The 18,960-nt window shown below is 38.8% G+C and overlaps 1 protein-coding gene across 13 annotated transcripts in view; it reads left to right on the forward strand.

Annotated features, from left to right (window-relative positions):
- The window catches only part of ATE1 (arginyltransferase 1), a 135,852-nt gene that overhangs the window by 40,477 nt on the left and 76,415 nt on the right, over positions 1-18,960 (forward strand). For all 13 annotated transcript variants that reach the window (XM_081073833.1, XM_081073837.1, XM_081073836.1 and 10 more), the window contains one exon: positions 5,891-5,923. In XM_081073833.1, coding sequence (XP_080929959.1) covers positions 5,891-5,923 — 33 coding nt within the window. The remainder of the gene's footprint in view (positions 1-5,890; positions 5,924-18,960) is intronic.

Raw genomic sequence — 18,960 nt, forward strand, 5'->3', positions numbered from 1 at the left:
AGAGTGGTGGTGGTGATCATTATGTCCGACATCAGGAGAGGGGCTCCTTGGCACACACCTGGGTGAAGAGTATGCGCCTGTGCGTAGCTTCAGGAGATTCTTTCCAGGTTGATGGGAAAGTGCGTGACCTGTTCACACATCAGCAGGGACGCTGGCCAGGCTGGGGAACAAGGCACGGGGCAGCTCCTTATCCACGTCGCTTCTGAAAGTTATTTGTAATTCCCTGCTTTCTCTTTGCCATTTGTTGGTGAATTTGCTATTATCATTAAAATTATGTGTTTCGTTACTTGTTAATTGTAGACTTGTTAATTAGCACTGCTTTCTTGTGGAACACGTATTCATCACCATCTTTTAGTGTTGTTTTACATTCTAATACATTTAAACCTATGTCTTCAGAGCCATTAAATCTCCTTGTTTTGCTGACGGCAAGAACAGTGACCTAAGAGTTAGACAGTCTGGAATCTCATTGGTCTAGTTATTTGAGTGAGTAACTTAAATTATTTGGGCCTTAGTTTTTCTCTCTGTAAATGATTTCAGCCTAACCACTTTCACCAGTTGGTATCCTGTGGCAAGTTACCGAGACGCTCTCTAAAAAATGATTCCATGGTCAAATAAGTTTGAGAAATGCTGTCTCACCTCCCCTTCCTCATCCTACAGAATTACACGGTATACTGATAAAAGGCTCTGAGAATTCCTGCAGTTAAAAACAAAAACCCCTAGAAGGTGAATAAGTTCTAGAGATAAAGCACAGCACTGCGATCACATACAATTCTGTATCACATACTTGAAAACTGCTAAGAAAATAGATCTTAAATGTTCTCACCAAAAAAGAGAAATGGTAAATTATGTGATGTACTGGAGGTGTTGGCTAAGAGTACAGTGGTAACATATTGCAGTGTATGTGTATCAAATCAGCCAACACCATGGAAGTAACTGTAACAAAATGCCTCCTGAAAGATTCTAATATCTGCCCAGAATCACAAAAGCCCATAACACTAATACGCAGATATATAAATGTTTTGCTCTAAGTGTTGATGCCACAGTTTGCTAACGTACATCCTTCTTAGTGAGCTACTTCAGTGCATCTTCTTTTACTACTTGCAACTCTCTCTCTCCTACTCTAAGAGCAATAGAATGTAAATAATATTTTTGTTGTCATCTTTTAAAATTTATTGAAGCTTAACGTCTGGCCCAGGCCTAACATCAAGTTCTAACCAAAACAGGCAGTACAAGTTTTTAGTCCTTTCAGCTACATTGTTGACAGATGGAAAAGAGAGTATGCACTTAAGGAATTACCTGAATCTGCTCTTTTTTTAGTATATGTGCTGCTGAAGCGAGCACGTGAATCTCCTCTTTTTACTACCCACTAAAATGAGGATAAACAGTCTTAATTCTCAAACCTTAGTTTTGACTCCCCGCTAAACAGTTTTAATTTTCATTCTGTTGATGTCTTTTGAAATGGGTGTTAGCTATGTTTTCAGGGTGCTTTTGAAGTTTTGATTTTCCTGCAGTGAAATACGAAATAATGAAACTTTTTCTTTTGTGGAATCAAATTAATTTCCAAGAGTCAGATTTATAAGGGACACATTCTTAACGTGAAACTTAGTTTTTGCACTGCCTTAAAGCAGTCGATTTAAAATAGTATATAAATATGTACCAGAAGTTGTGGGGGGATGGGAAGGGAGTCTTAAAACATTATCTAACTTAATTTAGACTCTTAACTGAATTAAAGCTTCCAAATTCCAGATAGAAGAAAAAACTTAGTATTTTACATTGAGGTATGATTTAGATTGACAATTACAAAATTTTAAATAGAGATTTTATTAGATTATTGGCTAAAATAGTCAGGTTTGTCCCCTGACAATTTGTAAGATAGTAAGTACCATGTGCTAGGTGAAAGGCCAATGAAATCGGAGCAGCATAAGTATTTTGATTATTCAAGGAAATTTTGGATAACCTACATGAATAGTTAAAACCTTGGAATCCCACCTTGACGAATAGGTAGGTACACCTCACTGATATTCCTTGGTTTAGGAAAAAACACTGTGGCTTGTCTTGTAAAAATTGCTGGTCATTGTTCCTGTTCTTTAAAATAAATATTCAACATGGGTCCTTCTTAAATAGGAAACGCATTTCAGGAACATAATAGTTTAAGTTATGTGTTGAATTTTTCATATTACAAAGATACATAGTTGATTATAGTTTTACTGGAATATTTTGACAAAATTAGTAGTGTGTAGTCTTCTCTCCTTTTTATTGCCTCCCCCACCCTCAAATAACTGGCATGGTTAGTAAAAGCCTTGGAAAAAAAAGAATGTACTAATTGTAACTGACAGGAGGTTTAACTACAGGAGTTTTGTGTGCTTAGAAAACTAGAAAATTTGGTTAAGCATTAAGTGTTTCTCTGGAAGGAATGAGAACGTGTTATGAGACAGGCTACCAATGATGAATAGAGTACCGGTGGTAGGAGTGGTAAGTGAGCATGCTTTAGGAGAAGCAAGGTCAGGACGGAGCTGCAACAGGAGTCCTGATCTATGGGAATTCTCTTTCTCTTTTTAGAGGCCTAAAAGATTTTAAAATGGTACTGATGCCTTTTATGCCTGGATTCTAAACGTAGAATATAACCTTTATGTTAAAAAACTAACTGGGGCGGGCCTGGTAGCTCAGGTGGTTGGAGCACCTTGCTCCTAAGGCCGAGATCGCTGGTTCGATTCCCACATGGGCAGTGAGCTGCGCCCTCTACAGCTAAGATTGTGAACAACAGCTCTCCCTGGAGCCGTGAGCAGCTAGCTGGTGGTTGGTGTGAGCTGCTGCGGGCTGCTGTGTGCTGCCAGGAGCGGCCAGTGGCCAGCATGAGTGGCCGGTGGCCAGCATGAGTGGCCGGCAGCTGGCGAGAGCTGCCATGAACTGCTGTGAGCGGCCGACCCACTACTGGCAACTGACTGCCTCAGCTGGGGAAGCGCAAGGCTCATCATACCAGCCTGAGCCAGGGAGCTGTGTCCTACACAACTAGACCGAGAAACAGTGGCTGGAACCGGAGTGGCTGGGAGGAGGCAGAAGAAGGGGGAAGAAAAAAAAATCATAAAAAACAAAAACAAAAAACGAAAGAGTAGAGAATAATTAACAATTAAAATTTTTATGGATTTTATCAAGTGAATCAGATTAATGTTCTTAATATTGTTATTGACAAGAAACTTACCTGTTTAAATTTGAAAAGCCAGATGTCAGACAGGTTGTTCCTATTTTCAACTGTATTAAATCAAGATATTTCTTAGAAGTAGTCTGTAAAATAGGTCATGAAAGATGAAGATAATGGGTGTGTTTGCCCTACAGTTGTTTCTGGAATAATGAAGTATATCTTGGTCTGTAAAATCAAGATATTTTATAAAGCATTAAATTATTTTCTCGACATTATGCCTAAATAGCTAGAATAGGATCCTTTAAAAACGTATTAACTAACTAGACCCATAACACAGTATGTTTGAATAGCCATAGTAAGTGTGACTCCATTAGAAAAGTGGAGTTATGTGGGTTACCAGCTGCATCCATAGTCTTTTTTCATCGTTATTGTTATAACATACTTTGTTTTCTAGAGAAATTTTAGATCCACAGCAGAATTGAGCCATTTTTTGTACTGATCAGACATCATGGTTAGTATTTGTTAAAAGGTGTCTTTCTACTGTCAATTTCAATGTATATACAAAATGTATCTTGCAATTATATTTGCTTTTTCATAATCTTTTTCAAAGCACTACCATTTGTACTGAATGTAATAATAATATGTAGTTTCTTTATGACAGAATTTAAATGATTAACTGGAGAGAAATAGCAGTGGGTTTTTCTGGTACACTAATCAAGAGGCACCATTTTTGGACCTTTTCATGTGTGTCTTTTTAAATTTATTATTCTGTTTTTACTATTTTGGGGACTGAGGAGAACTTTTATGTATGTATGTCATGTTTTGGCAGCTGCAAACAGGATGAGGCTGTGTAGGTCTGTTTTGGAAAAGCTGTGGCAGGAATGTTCCATATGCACATGACAAAGATGTGTGTAAACTATTGGAGTTTCAAGGAGTCATTATTTTCTTGGAGGGTATTTATATGCTTCTCTTTATTGTTATTGAGAGTGACTTCCATCCTAATTGAAGCGTCAGTTATTACCAAACCAGAACTCTGCACCTTTAAATTCTAAAGTTTAATGTGTATAATATAGTTAACATGCACATACTGGAGAAAAACAGAAATCCTACAATAGCAAATTTCTCATTTTAAAATACGAAATTCCTCATGCCTCGTATTTCTCCACTGTTAAAACTAGTGAGTCTTTCAACTCTCACTGTTTTCTCTTGGGAGGAAGGGTAAGGATCTTATGTTGGACTACTGGATAAAGAGTCCAAGACTACAACGTTTGCACTTTAAATTTCAATAGAATGATTTGTTTCATAACAGCATCATGAAAATTTAAAATTTTGGTATATCTTGCACTTTCAGAAAGTTCTCTTAACAGTTAATATAATTGAATTGCATATTGATACCATTTAGGAAAAAAAGTCTTATAATCTGTATTTTAGTACACCCTATCATCTAGAGCCTAAATGATATAGTTAACTACGTGGCTTTTGCGTGCACTAGTAATATTTTAGGAATATATTCGCTTTAGTATTTGGGGGAGGAAGTGTCTATATTTTTTGAACTTTATTATGGAAAACTTTAAACATTCACACACTAGAGAGAATCGTATAATGAATCCTCATCTATTCATCTCCTGTGCTCACTAGTTTAATGGCCAGTCTTGTTTTATCTGCACACTCACCCCTTTACTTCCCTGCTGATCCCCCAATGATTTTGAAGGAAATCCCAGACATCATGTAATTGCATTGAGAAATATTTCTATGTGTGTCTCTAAAAGAGAATCAAGTTATTTGTATTCCCTGTGAGTACTAGCTCGCTTTGTTGTGGAGAGGAAGTTCAAGAGTGCTTGGAAACAGGCCTGCCATTGCAAGTTTTTGTAGTTAATTTGCATTTAGAAAGATCAAGAGTTTATGCTACTTGGGTATTTTATTATTATAGTAAATCTCAAAGGACTTGAAATGTTGATTTTGTAAATAACATCTAAGAAAACATTATGAATGACCGTTATGTATATGTATGAAGTTGTGACAGTCCTCCCTCATTTCAGAGCTAACCTGCAGTTTACTTTGTCATTCGTGTACGGCTCCCTCCACCCCAAAATTTGTGTTTCTTTATTTTAATGCTGAGAGTCAGCATGCATAGTTTCAGATGAAATTCTGTAAGCCTCTGTGTGTATCAAAGAAAGAGAGCAGACAGATGTGCATATGGGGCTGAGAAAAAGGGAACTGGGGAACAGGGTGAACAGGACCCCCAGGTACCAAATTGTGGAGGAATAACTTCTTTTTTTCCCTCTCGCTCATACACCCTCCTTTCTTGGTCATGACTTTATTTCTCTCATTTTTGGTTCCCCCTTTAGTTTACATGTTTTTCTTTGTTTGGCATTTACTTAACTTTGCCTGTGGCATTTATGGTCAAGTAGATTGCCAATTCCTTCCTTAGAGGATGTTTTATTACACAGGGATTGCAAGATAACACTTTAAAAGATGAAACATTTTAGGACTAATTTGTTGTGCTTTGTTTTTACACCAGATTTTTAAAAAATATTCATTTAAACTAATTCAAATAGTTGGATACCTGTTATAGGCTAGATTGAACTTTGGATGAATTATAAAATGTATGAAAGCATTAATTTTACGTAGAATTTTAGGTTTACTATAGATGTGCTTACTGAAAAAGCATGCAATAATTTTTCCTTTTTTATTCTCTTTTGCTGCCCGTTTATTGGATGAAACTGATTCTGTTCAAATGTGACTTTGCAGTTCACAAGATTCCTTTGCAGCTCACCTTTGGAGGTAAGTTTACTCACTGATCTTAATACTAGAGTCACTAATTGAACATCACTATTGGTATCTTTTGTGAGGCATTTGTTTGATAATTTAGGAGTGATCATTTTGTTGTGACACATACATTCTTCAATAACAGTATTGAGATGAATACAGCCCTTTTTTTGGATAAGAATTCCTAGAAGTTACAGAGCTATTCACCTTCATAACAGGTCACTGCCTCTTTTTAAATACATTAAAAAAAATAAGTAGAGTGAATTCAATCCTTTGTCATAAAGATCATGTTGTATCTCCTGCTCCCTTAACTGTGTAACATCAGCCTTATTGTCTCTTAATTGCCTTGGTGTGAAAGAGAGCTGGAGAAGTCCTGTGGGCAGAGGCTGCCATCAATGAAATTTCATTTGGTTTGAGAGCTTTTTAAAATCCATGAATTGGTTAGGGAAGAACAAAGTACATAACCTTTAATTGAGCTTTTCTTGTAATTGAGCTAGTCTAGGTGCTGTTTTCACTTTCTCATTTAATCCTCATAATGGTTCTGCCATGCAGAAGTGAGGATCCAGTGAAAAAAATTATGAGATAAAGACAAACTACTAGATATTTAGAGAATCAGAAATCTCTGAGTGAATTATAGCTGCAGTGTAGAAGATGAACGAGACTTTGAGAAAGGAATAGGAAAGGGGAGGTCACAGAGGGTGTGATGATTGGACTTAGAACAAAACGTGGGTTTAAGGTCATGTCTTCACTTATTAGCCATATAGGCAAGTCACAACTTCCCTCAGCCTCAGTTTTCTTATCTTTAAAATGCATATAGTTCCTACCTCTCAAATGAAGCAGTGGACGTGGGAGCAGTTTATAAAGTGCTGTCCAAATCTTAATGATATTTTGCATTCTCCTCTTAGGCTAGACTTTAACCCCACACAGTAAGACTCTGTTCCCTGCCTTTCACTTGTTCTTCCTCTTGCCTCTATTGTTTTTGTCACTTTTTGTTTCCTGCCCCGATTCCCAGCTTGTTCAAATCCCTCTTCAGGATGAGCCTAGATCCTCTGTCCTCTGTGAGGCTCTGTCTGACCTTTCCACATAGAGGCAGTTGTTCCCTTTTCTGCTTCTATAACATTGTGTTATACGATTATTGAAACTATCTTTATGTGGTTTAGTTCACCTGGCACATTGAACACTCCTGGTGGCCAGTGTGAATGATTGCTGGGGAAACTGATTAGACCCGAGACGCTAGTACTTCCCAGATTCAGTTATATTTTCTAAATATGCAAGATCACGAGGGAAACGAAGCTCTAGCATGGAAAAATCCTGGGTTTTGAAATGAGAGATACTGGGGAATCCCACGAACAAGTCATTTCATCTTTCGATTAATCTAAAAATGGAGATAATAATACTTACAGGGTTATTAAAATGAAATGAAGTAATGTGTGGCAAACACTGAGAACAATCCCTGTCACACAGAATTTTAAATGAAGTTTAGTACAAAAACAAAAACTCCAAACCGTAAGAAACTTGCAGACAATATAAGTTATATAACCTACTTTTTACTTGGTGAAGCACTTTCCAAGCATAGAAGAATGGGAAGTATCAAAGGAAAGGATGGAAACATTAGATTCTGTAAAAATCTGTAATTTTGTTCGTGAAAACATAGGTAAAAGGCAATTTAGGGAAAGTGTGATAAAAAGGTTATTATACTTAGTATAATGATCTCTTAGAATCAGTTTTAAAATTTATTTTCTGCATAATATTTGGTTGGATTTTATCAGCTAGTTGATGTGATAAAATAATGAAATACAAATTGTAATACGTATGTTTTAAAAGTTCCATCTTTTACGTAATCAAAGAAATGCAGTTTATAAAAACAGTGATAGACTTTTTTTTTTTTTAACCTATCAAGATGTATATATGTTTTTTAAGTGAATGCTTGGGAAGATGTGATAAGATGAGATGTTATTAAATTTCATCCTTTACAGAAATCAGTTTGGTATACATTAAAGACCTTACATAAATTGATACCTTGTGGGTGAGTAATTCTAGTCTAAGAATCACTGCCAGAGAAATAATCAAAGAGGGGCGGCCGGATGGCTCAGTTGATTAGAGCGCGAGCTCTCTCAACAACAAGGTTGCTGGTTCAATTCCCACATGGGATGGTGGGCTGCACCCCCTGCAACTAAGATCGAAAACGGCGACTGGACTTGGAGCTGAGCTGTTCCCTTCACAATTAGATTGAAGGACAGTGACTTCGACCTGATGGACCCTGGAGAAACACACTGTTTCCCAATTTTCCCCAATTAAAAAAAAAGAGAAATAATCAAAGATGGTGACAAAACTTGCATAAACATGTTTATTACATCATTATGTATAATGGCAAAAAATTTAGAAACAACCTGAGTGTCCAACAGTAGGAAAAGGTCAAATAAACCACGGTACAGCCAGCCATATGCTAAAAGACCCTATGGCCATTAAAATAGGCGTTACGCATATATGTTCATGAGTATATGAATAAACAACAGTGGAAAATACTTTTGTTCTATTAAGATAAAAACGGGTACAAAATTATACATGTGGATCTAAATTTAAAAACAATTTAAGCACAGGGACATTGCGCTGGGGCGGGGCGGAGGAAGGAGTGGGAGGAGGAGGCAGAGACAGCGGGCGCTGAGGGAGGGGGAGGAAAACAAAGAAAAAAACCCCAATTTAAACATACAGAAATTAGGAAGGAGGTAGGCAAAGTGTTAATATTAACTACGAAATATGAACTTGTTTTACCCTTTGCTCTTCCATGAAGGGACCTCATTGGGGAGAAGAGGTACCCTGGTAGGTTTTTGGTGGTAGCTCCTGTAGTCAGTGTTTGACTGTGATGTACATCGGGGAAGTCTCTGATACGGAAACAATCAATTGGTGTAGGGTAGGCTCTAGGAAAAAACGAGACTGGCAGGAGCTTAAATGAAGAGATAATGTTGATAATGTTTCAGGCTGGACTCATTTCAGCAAGAGTTTACAGGAGTGACCAAGAATAAGAGTTGTGAGTAGAAGGCATTTAGGCCAGATTGCCTTATCCGCAGTAAATTCGGGGGCTGGTGTGATATCCATCACTGGGGCAAGTAGCAGTTTGGAGATGTTCCTCAACAGCCACAGAGATGCTTCTAAGTAGACCTCACGACTAATATCCATATTTTGGCAGGACTCAGCTAAAACCTCTCAAGGCCCAATATTTGTTTACATATGGTTAACAGTCTGTCTTTCCAGGTAGGTTGTAGCTACTCAGGTCAAGATTTTTGTCTTTTTCATTTTTGGATTCTCTCAGGTAGAGGTAGGGCTTGGAGTGTACCTGGAGTTGTATGACACAAATTTTTTTTTGAGTTCTATCTTGCTACTCTGGTTAAATATTGGGAATCTGTGTGGGAGCTTTAATCTTTGATGAAAAGTAGAAGGGAAAATATGATCAAAGCTTAGTGATGATTTCTGTCATTTTCTGTTGATTTGCTTTTTCCACTTAATGATCTGGAGTTGTATTTTACCTTGGCTAAATTACTCTATTTCTTACTGGACTTATGGGCATGGAGTCCATTTCCACTTTTCTTGAAGTATTTGGGAAATACTTGAGACGTTCTTTTGATATTTTTCTAGACTGGAATTTCACAGGGGCCACCAGATAGCATAGTTAGTGACTGTTTCCCACAAATTTCCAGCAGCAGTGAACTGAGGACCCTATTCCTTTGCCCCTGCACAGAGCCTGAGAGCCCAAGCAAAGCCAAGGCTGGAGAATGTTAGGAGTCTGTAATGTTTAATTTTGCCATTAAGCTAATGTTTTAGCTGGAGAAGGAAAATTACAAATATGATAAATACCCAAACACCTTCTCTAATTTTGAATAAAAGAAAATTCTGGGAGAGACAATAAAATACGTGAGACTTGCAATTGGAAATGAAGGAGACTTGAAGTTTTACTTTGTCCACAAAACCACTATGAATGAACCATATCCTTTTGTTGTAAGTCCTCAACAGTTAACTGCCACATGAATCTAACAAAATTGTCAGGTTATAGTAATTACATCAGTAATTTGATCTGCTGTCATTTGAACGGAGCCATGTGTGGAGAGTAAGTTCCTTCCCTCTGTGGGGGCTGACCCTTTTACATTCCTGTAAGCCAAAGACTAATAGAGCTCATTAAGCTTTATGGGAAAAGAGCTTTTATCACCTCGTCAAGTCAGGCAACATATTTCCATTCTATTCCCCGTTTCGCGGGGCTCTGTGGCTGCTGATGTGCACTCCCCTGCTAGGTTTACATAGGACCTCTCCCTCACAGACATTTTTATTGACATTTCTAAGTCTGCATTACATTTTGTGTGGCACCACCTACAGATGTCTTCAATTAAATGTAGGTAAATAAAAGGGATTACATGTCAGAGGCTAAAAGATTCCTGAAATTCTCTTCTGAGTCCAGCTCGGCCGGCCAGCCCATCCAGTAGGGTGCAGTCTCTTCGTCATTTTGGAGATAGAGATCTTCATGGGAGGCATTGGTAAGAAAAGTTAAACCACGTGTGAATATGGCTCGCTTCGATTTCTCTTCATGTGGCTCGCTTCGATTTCTCTTCAGCTGTGTCCTCTGTTTCTTCGTAGCCATTAAGACCTTCTTCATTACCAGTTACAGTTCTCGACAAGTTAGCACTGTAGTGTCTGGGTGCTGTGCTAAGCTCTTTGCTTGCATTGTTTTAATTCTCGGAGAACGTCTCTGAGGTGGATATTCCCCATTTTCTTATGAAAAATGTTGAGCCTCGAGAGGTAGATTAGTTAAGCTTAGTGTCACAGCCACTGGTGTGTGACGGTGGTAACCAGATAGGGAGGAGAAAATGTCATGATACTGCTGAAAGGTTCTTACATTACACGAAGAGATATAATGTCAAAGGAAGACAGTGGGAAGTTTGAGATGCATTTTGTAAACGCTAGAACAGGGTGCCTCCGCCTTGGCACCACTGACATTTTGGGTTGGTTAAGTCTTTGTTGTGGGTGCTAACCTGTGCGATGTGTGATACTGACCAACATTTAGGACTTTACCCAATAGATGCCAGTAGCATCCTCCCCCTGAGTTGACACAAAATGTCTCCAGACTTTACCAAATGTCCTTAGGGTGAATTTTGGCTCCCTGTTGAAAACCACTGCCCTTAGAGCAACCTTGAAGAAAACAAAAACAGATACAATTAATACGCCAATAGTGAAGGTAATAGCACCAATAACATATTTTCAGTCTCTCAAAAGGCAGGAAAAAGAAGGAAAGGTGAACAGAGAACACGTGACACAAATAGAAAACCAATAGCATGATGGTCCACTTAAATTCACTATATCAATTATAACATTAAATATGAATTATCTAAACCAAAACTCTGCTGTGTGTAAATATTCTACATTTGCACTGTCCAAAACATGAATGTAGCTAGTGGTCATACATAGCTGCTGAGCTCTTTGGGAACTGAATTTTAAGTGTTTTAAATTTTAGTTAACTTCCGTAGCCACATGTGGCCCAGTGGCTATCCTGCTGAACAGTCCAGCTCTAAACACTCCAGTTGAAAGATATTGTCAGATTAAAAACTACCTGTGGTGTCAGATGAGTACTAGACTTATTGGGGGGGGGTTGAACCATAAATTATATAAATGCCTAACCACTGCACTGTACACCCAAAACTAGTATAATATTGAATGTCACCTACACTATAATTAAATATATAATATACATATATTTACAAGATGTAAATACAGCATAGGAAAAATAGTCAACAGTATTAGAATAGCTATGTAAGGTGTCAGATGGGTAGTAGACTTTGGGGTTATCACTTTGTGGGGGTGTAAATGTCTAATCATTATGTTGTTTCGTACACCTGAAACTAATTGAAAAAATTTTTTAAAAAGACATTGTCAGACTAGATAAAAGAAAAAATACAAGATCTCCCTTAACTATGACGATATGGGTAGCAAAGGGCCAGAGTAAGATAAACCATGCAAATAAATACTAATCATAAGAAAATTGGAATGGCTATATTCACATCTGACAAAATACACTTCAGGCCAAAGGCTATTACCAGAAAGAAAGAGGGATGTTTTATAATGATAAAATGGTCAATTCATCATGTGAAGACACAGTAATCTGAAATGTAATATACTTAATAACAGAGCCTCAGAATATGTGAAGCAGAACCTGATGGAACTGAAATCATCCAATCCACAGTTATGATTAGAGACTTTAGGACAGCTTCTCTGTAATTAATAGAACAATTAGAAACTTAGAAGGAACATATATAAGATTTGAACAGCACCATCACATGGTTTTACTTAGTTGACATCTATGAACACTAGACCCAACAACAACATTCACTTAGCCATAGCATATGCTGTATTATTATACGCATCTTAATAACTGAAAAGGATTGAAATCATTTCTTATCAAAATGGAATTAGAATTGTGACTAAAAGAACTCAGCTCAAAAATAATACGACAAACAAACTACTTAAGAATGGGACAAATATTTGATTATGTATTTCACCAGAGAAGGTACTCGTATAAGTGGCTAGTAAGTACATGAAAAGATGCTCACCATCAGGAGGGAAATGCAAATTAAAACTACGATGAGAGACTACCACAAAATCCACTAGAATGGCTGTAATCAAAAGACAACGGCAAGTGTTGGCGAAATGTGGAAAAATTGGAACCCTCATACATTGCTGGTGGGAATATAAAGTGGTATAGCCACAGTTTTATAGAACTCAAAATATCAAAGATAAGGTTACTATATGACCCAGAAATTCTTCTGGGAATACACCCAAGCAAAATTGAAGTATCTGTCCAATAAAAGACTTGTGTGTGAATGTTCTTAGTAGCATTATTCATAATGGCCAAAAGCTGGAAATAATTGAAATGTCCATCAACTGATGAATGGATAAGCAAATTGTGGTCTATCCATCCAATGGAATACCATTCGGCAACAAAAAAGAACAAACTATGATACATGGATAAACCTTAAAAATGCTATGCTTGGTGAAAGAAGCCAGACACAGGAGATCACATATTGTATGTTTCCATTTATATGAGGTATCCAAAAAGAGGAAATTTATAGTCAGAAAGTAGATTGGTGGTTGTGTGTAATTAGAGGCAGACCATGGAGGACTGACTACAAATGGGCTTGTGGTAATTTTGAGGGGGGGTGATAAGAATGTCCCAAATTGCATTGTGGTGATGGTTTCACAATTCCATAAATTTGATAAAAATCACATAATTCTACACTTAAAATGGGTGAATTTTGTCATTGCAGTATACCTCTATAAAGCTGTTTTTCTTTTCTAAGTGTATATGTTTTTTCTTTATTCTTTAATTTCCCAAAATGTTGTAGAAAAGATCTGACTCAGCTTGGCCTCTTGGCATGTATACTACGTCCTGTCCCCAGTGGTAGAATAAGTGTTTGCACAGTTTTAGTATTCACCGAGATAGTATTGTGTATTGAAATAGATATGTTTTAGCTAATATTTAAATACTACCTAGTTAACTCTTAATATCAAACAATGTTAGCCATTAATTTTTTGATAGCTTGTAAAACATCTTTCCTAGCCTGTTTTGGAGTTGGGAACTCCTTTGCTTCTCACTTGAACCTCTGTGATAGAATGGGTAAATAAATATGTGACTGTGTGTGTGTGTGTGTGTATGTATGTGTATGTATATGTATGTGCACTGATTGGAAGCTGCAGGGAGCAGGGCTGGGGATCTACCATAGTCACTGGCTTTGTAGCAAGTGGTAGCATTCACTTCGCTGTCACGATAAAAAAAATAAAAAGGACCATGAGAATCTACCCGTCTCTTTAGTCTGTCAGCATATGAAATATCATTGGGATGGCTCGGGTGGATATCAGGATATATCCAGTGGCCAGAATTTGGAAGAGGGCATGGCTGTTACCCAAACTGGGTCCTGTAGAAATGAAGGGAGGTCGCAGAGGTACAGTGGAGGGATGAGGTGGGCAGAAGGTTGAATTGCTAAACTTGGGGAGGGAGTTCAAATAATTTTACTGAATCAGGAGAACACTGAGAATCAGAGAGCTGGCCTGAATTGGAGAGCCGCGGAGATAAGGCTGGGAAGAAGAGGGCTGCGAACCGAGGATGGCTGCCACCAGTACCGGGCCTGGGGTAGCTCCGCAATAAGCCAGAACGTCCCGCGGCCTGCTGCCCCCTGCTGGCTCCCTTAAGGGTCAGCCACTGATAAAGCCGCGTGTGGTATGTGATGTGGGTGAGGCCGGGTCTCAGGGAGTCACCAGAGGGAGAAGATTTGTGCTCGTTGGGTTAATGTAGATTCTGGTTTGGTGTCAGTGCTGAGCCAGGAGCTGCTCAGGAAAAGTCTTGGAGCACACCAAGGCCAGTCACCACCTGCCTGTAGTTTTCCAAGAAAGAGTACAATTTGGGCGGGGCTGGCTGCTCCTGGAGAAAGTGCCTCCAGCGTTGGGGGAGTTGCGTACTGCGGGATCCCAGTGAGTCAGCAGGGTGAAGCCCCGGAGCTCACCAGGCCAATCAGATTCAGATTTGGCCATAAGTGTAGGGGGCAGGCTCAACACATTAAAGATGGCGGCCACAGGGGAAATGGTGACTGTCCTCCAGCCCTGGCCTCAAAGCCACACACCTCTGTCTGCTCCTTGTATGCCTCTGACGCCCCTCGAGTCACCATCCCTCCGCTGGAGCCCAAGTTGAGTGCCTGCCAACAAGTGAGTGTGTACATAGGCCCTTTAAGAGTATGCCTGGGCTTCCTGAAGCCTCCCATCCCACTCGGATGGTTGGAATTCCCATGGTTTGTCACAGCCAGATGTTGTGGGGGCTCCTCTTCCTCACTGGGGAGCCTAGAATGGGACGGGTCCTTCACTCCTCCAGGGGAAGCTCCGTGGTTGAAGTAACCCTCTATTTTCAGCCACCACATGGAGGTTTGGGACCAGGCCATTTCGCGTCTCTGCCCCTCCTGCCATTCTTGATGTGGCTTCTTTGTATCCTTAGTTATAAAACTTCTGTTCAGCCAGACTTCAGATGGTTCTCCAGGTTGATTGTTCTATAATTTAGTTCTGATGTTAATGTGTTCACAGAAGGAAGCAGGCATGGTGTTTTTCTACTCCACCATCTTGGATCTCCTAAACAAGGCAGATTTTTAATCAGATGCTTAAAATGATTACCTTTAGGGGTCTCTATAAACTATGGTTTAAAAAAAAATTTGGGACACCAGTTGTCTAATTGTAGAGTTTTGTGTGAACAGCAGTGATTGGGGAGAGGTACTTTTGGATGCCTTGGAAGGGAGAACACAGGTTCTGCTGTCTTAAAGGCCCTGACTCCCCCCTTTCCTGTTCCTTTGAGTCTTTACAGTGTGTGTTTTAAGCATAGCTGAGGTGAGTGGAGGCAGGTGGGTCAGGAGACAGGTGTGCTTTATCAGAGTAAATATACACTTATTTTGGGAGCAGTTTGACTAGAAGCCTGAATTGGCCTGTTAACATTGATGGCGCCTCTCCATAGAGCCTCTGGTATTGATTGTACTGCATAGCTCATTAATCATGGAAGCCAAGCCATCCTTCCCCAACACTTAAGACTTTTTGTTCTTTTGGATAGCTAGTGGTGAGCTTTATTATATTTTTCCTGTTATCAGCTAAATCCTTGAAATTGAGGAACGTCTGAAAAATAACTTTGCTTATTAATTCTTTCACATATCCAAAACTGTACAAACTGCAGGCATGAGAAAGATAAATTATTAAATATTGCTAATCAAATCACTGACTTATGTATGAGGAAATTAAAGCTAACTGCTATTAGTTTAAATAACTGCTATTAAATGAGCTACTGATGTTATTTCACAGACAGACCCCCTTAAAACCAAAAACTAAAACTGACTCAAATTTGCTCACAGTCTGCTTTTTTATTTGTACATTGTCATTTGCTTCTCACAATGACCTTTGAGGGTAGATAGTAGTATGATTCTTGTTTTAAAAATTGCAGAAACTCCTACTTTTAAAAGAAGTTAAATTATTGTCTTGGTCAGGTAAAATAGCCAGAAAGTGTACAGTGGAGTTAAGGCTCAAATCCAGGTATTTTGACTCCAAATCCTGGACCCAAGTCACTCTCACCTGCTCCCTTTCTGTTTGCAGCTTCCAGTTTGTGGACTCTTGTACTTATATTTTAAAAACACGTTATATGAGTGGCCTTCACGTGTGGCCCTGAAATCCCATGGGGTCCCCAAGGTCTTTTCAAGGGATCCTTGAGGTCAGAATTATTTTATTAGCCTTTTCCATGCTCATTCTCTTGTAAGAGTGTACAGGGATGTATTCCAGAGGCTACATGATGGTAACACGTTAAATGCAGAAGCAGATAACGGGAGTCCAGCTGTCCTTTAGTAAGCCATACCGTAAAGAGATTCGCAAAAATGTGAATCAGTGCCATTTTTCTCACTAAATTTTTTTGGGGAGTTCTGGAAAATAGTTGTTTTTAAACAAAATATGTTAATATGTATTGGGTTTAACAATTTTAATCTCAGTTTTTATATCTAAAACAATAAATATGCATAGACTTAGTCTAATAAGCAAAAGCTCTTTGGGGTCCTCAGTAAGTTCTCTAAGTGTAAAGGGGTTTTGAGACCAAGGAGTTGGAGAGCTGCTGGTTGATGTGATGCCTGCGTCACTGAGGCAGCACCTCTGGTACTTTCCCTTTCCCCAAAGTGTGTGTATTTTCCTGCATAACCTGTAATTATGTCACCTTCTGTGTTTGTGACAGTTGAAAAGTGTTAGCAATTAAACGGCTTTAAGAAGTTGAAGAACCATGCAACAATCTCAAGTACTGAAGGAGGATTCTCAAGGTAGTAAATACGCAGCCAGTCAGTGACTTGGAGGGGCCTCTAGAACCCCGGGACAGAGCCCCCTGGAATTAAATGCAGGGACTGTTGTAAGATGTGGCTCTTTCTGACCTAGTGGGGTAAGGGTGACAAATCTGTTAGCTGACAGTTAATTATATAAATTTGCAATAAAATTGGTTTCCAGTTGCTACTCATGAACACGTTTGTGATCAACAGATATCCAAATACTGTAATAGCACATGGAAGCAGATGGCATGACAAAATTCAGTGATCTGCGTTTCAAGGGGTTATTGAACGATTAGGGAGCCATACCAAGAGTTCTGCTGATTTCTGATTTAATCGGTTTTTTTTCTGTTTTCATCTCCTTTACTTTTACTCCCAAACTCTTGTATTCTTTCCGTGTTTTAAGTGTTAAATCATTTGAATGAAGGGATTGTGTTTGAGGTTAAGAAATCGTCCTATGGCAGTTTTCTGGCAGGTGGAAGGATAGAAACGATTCAGCAGGTGTGTGTGTGTTCAGAGACGAACATCAAGCACGTTAGTTAAATCAGTTCAGTTTATGCCGTTGGAAACATGGCAGGCACTGAATTTTTTCCCAGATTTCCCAGCCACAGTGAGTGCTCTGGGGGCTCTGGCTGCTCCACCTGCAAGGAGGGCTGTAAGAATCACGGTTTCAGGTTCACTAACCCATTCCCCACCGCTGCCGAGTACCTGTTGAAAAACTTGAAAGTATTGATTGACTTACTAACCAAATTAAGACTAGCAGATCATTATCAACCAGATGTACTCTTAGGAAAATAGCTTCTTATCTGCCTTTACTTGGATTGTCTTCCATTTTTTAAATCTTTTTTTTTTTTAATTAGGTCTGTGAGGGCCCCACATGGGGAGAAAAGGAAATCATTCATATTTTATCAGAAAAGACGTTGGAAAGAAAAGGAATACAACAAACAAGTTTTAAGGAAAAAAAAATTATTTAAACCATGCATTGAAATACTTTGTTTTTTATGTTGCTGTATTTATTTACTCACTTGGATATACTAGGGAAATGCAAAAAGTGAGTTTATTTAAATGTGTTTGACTAGCTAATTTCCTTACAGTAACATAAAAATAGCATTGGCCTGGGGGCCAGGAGGCCAGTTTGTGAGTCGGTTTAATACTCCATAGTTTCATGAGCGTTGTATTGTTTAATTGACTCCTGGAGTTTAGACTTCCTCGTCTGTGACACGATGAGGGTCAGAGTAGATAGTTATATGGCTTATTCTTTCCTAAGTAGTTATAATAAGGCAGCCCCTATCTATATAAAGTGCTGTGCAGGTGGGGAAGATGTCCGACTTTCCCATGAATTGAGAGATGGGAATGATGCTGGTGGTAGGACTCATTGGTCACGAGTGGACTCACAGGAGGCAAACCAGTGAAGTAAGTGGAAGCAGGTTATTCAATGGGAGGTCCAGGGAATGAGAGAAATGAGGAAAACTGGAAACTGCGATGGTTAATTACAGTTTTAAACTATTTCAAGCTGGTACAACAAGTAGGATTGATTTCTATTTAGGGTTAACAGAATATATTGGTTATTTACTGAGGATATACTTAGTCCATACTTACTATGTCCTTCATAAACCCATTTTAAAATGAATGAATGCATACACACATTAGATTTAATGACCTAGAATAAGGCACTGAACTGAAATCATGGAAGAATTTAGATTCATTTCAGTCATCTAATTAGCTTTGAACTTGGAGGTTTTCTGACATTTGACAGGCTCAACCTTACACATCATGAAGTGACAACTTTTCTCTGTGTCCGTGTCTGCGGTGGGTGCTCTCCTCCTGATTATTTTTAAAGACAGAGAGCTGCATTCCTATGAGCTGTTTAAAAGATGGTTTCTGTAAAATTCTATAATATGTAGAAACATTTCTTATTACATACCATGTTTCCCCGAAAATAAGACCTAACCGGAAAATAAGCCCTAGCATGATTTTTCAGGATGACATCCCCTGAATTACAGCCCCAATGCGTCTTTTGGAGCAAAAATTAATATAAACCCAGTCTTATTTTCGGGGAAACACGGTAGTTAAAACATTCTAGTTTCTGAGACAGGTGATTATGCTCGACGTCTGTTAGCTGTTTAGAGTATTGCTGTCAATCCAGGTGTTGCAGTCACAGCAGGTTAATACCCTTTCGGTTAATGTTTCTGTTTG

This window comes from Rhinolophus hipposideros, assembly GCF_964194185.1.
Source record: "Rhinolophus hipposideros genome assembly, chromosome: 15".
In the NCBI taxonomy this organism is placed as follows: domain Eukaryota; kingdom Metazoa; phylum Chordata; class Mammalia; order Chiroptera; family Rhinolophidae; genus Rhinolophus; species Rhinolophus hipposideros.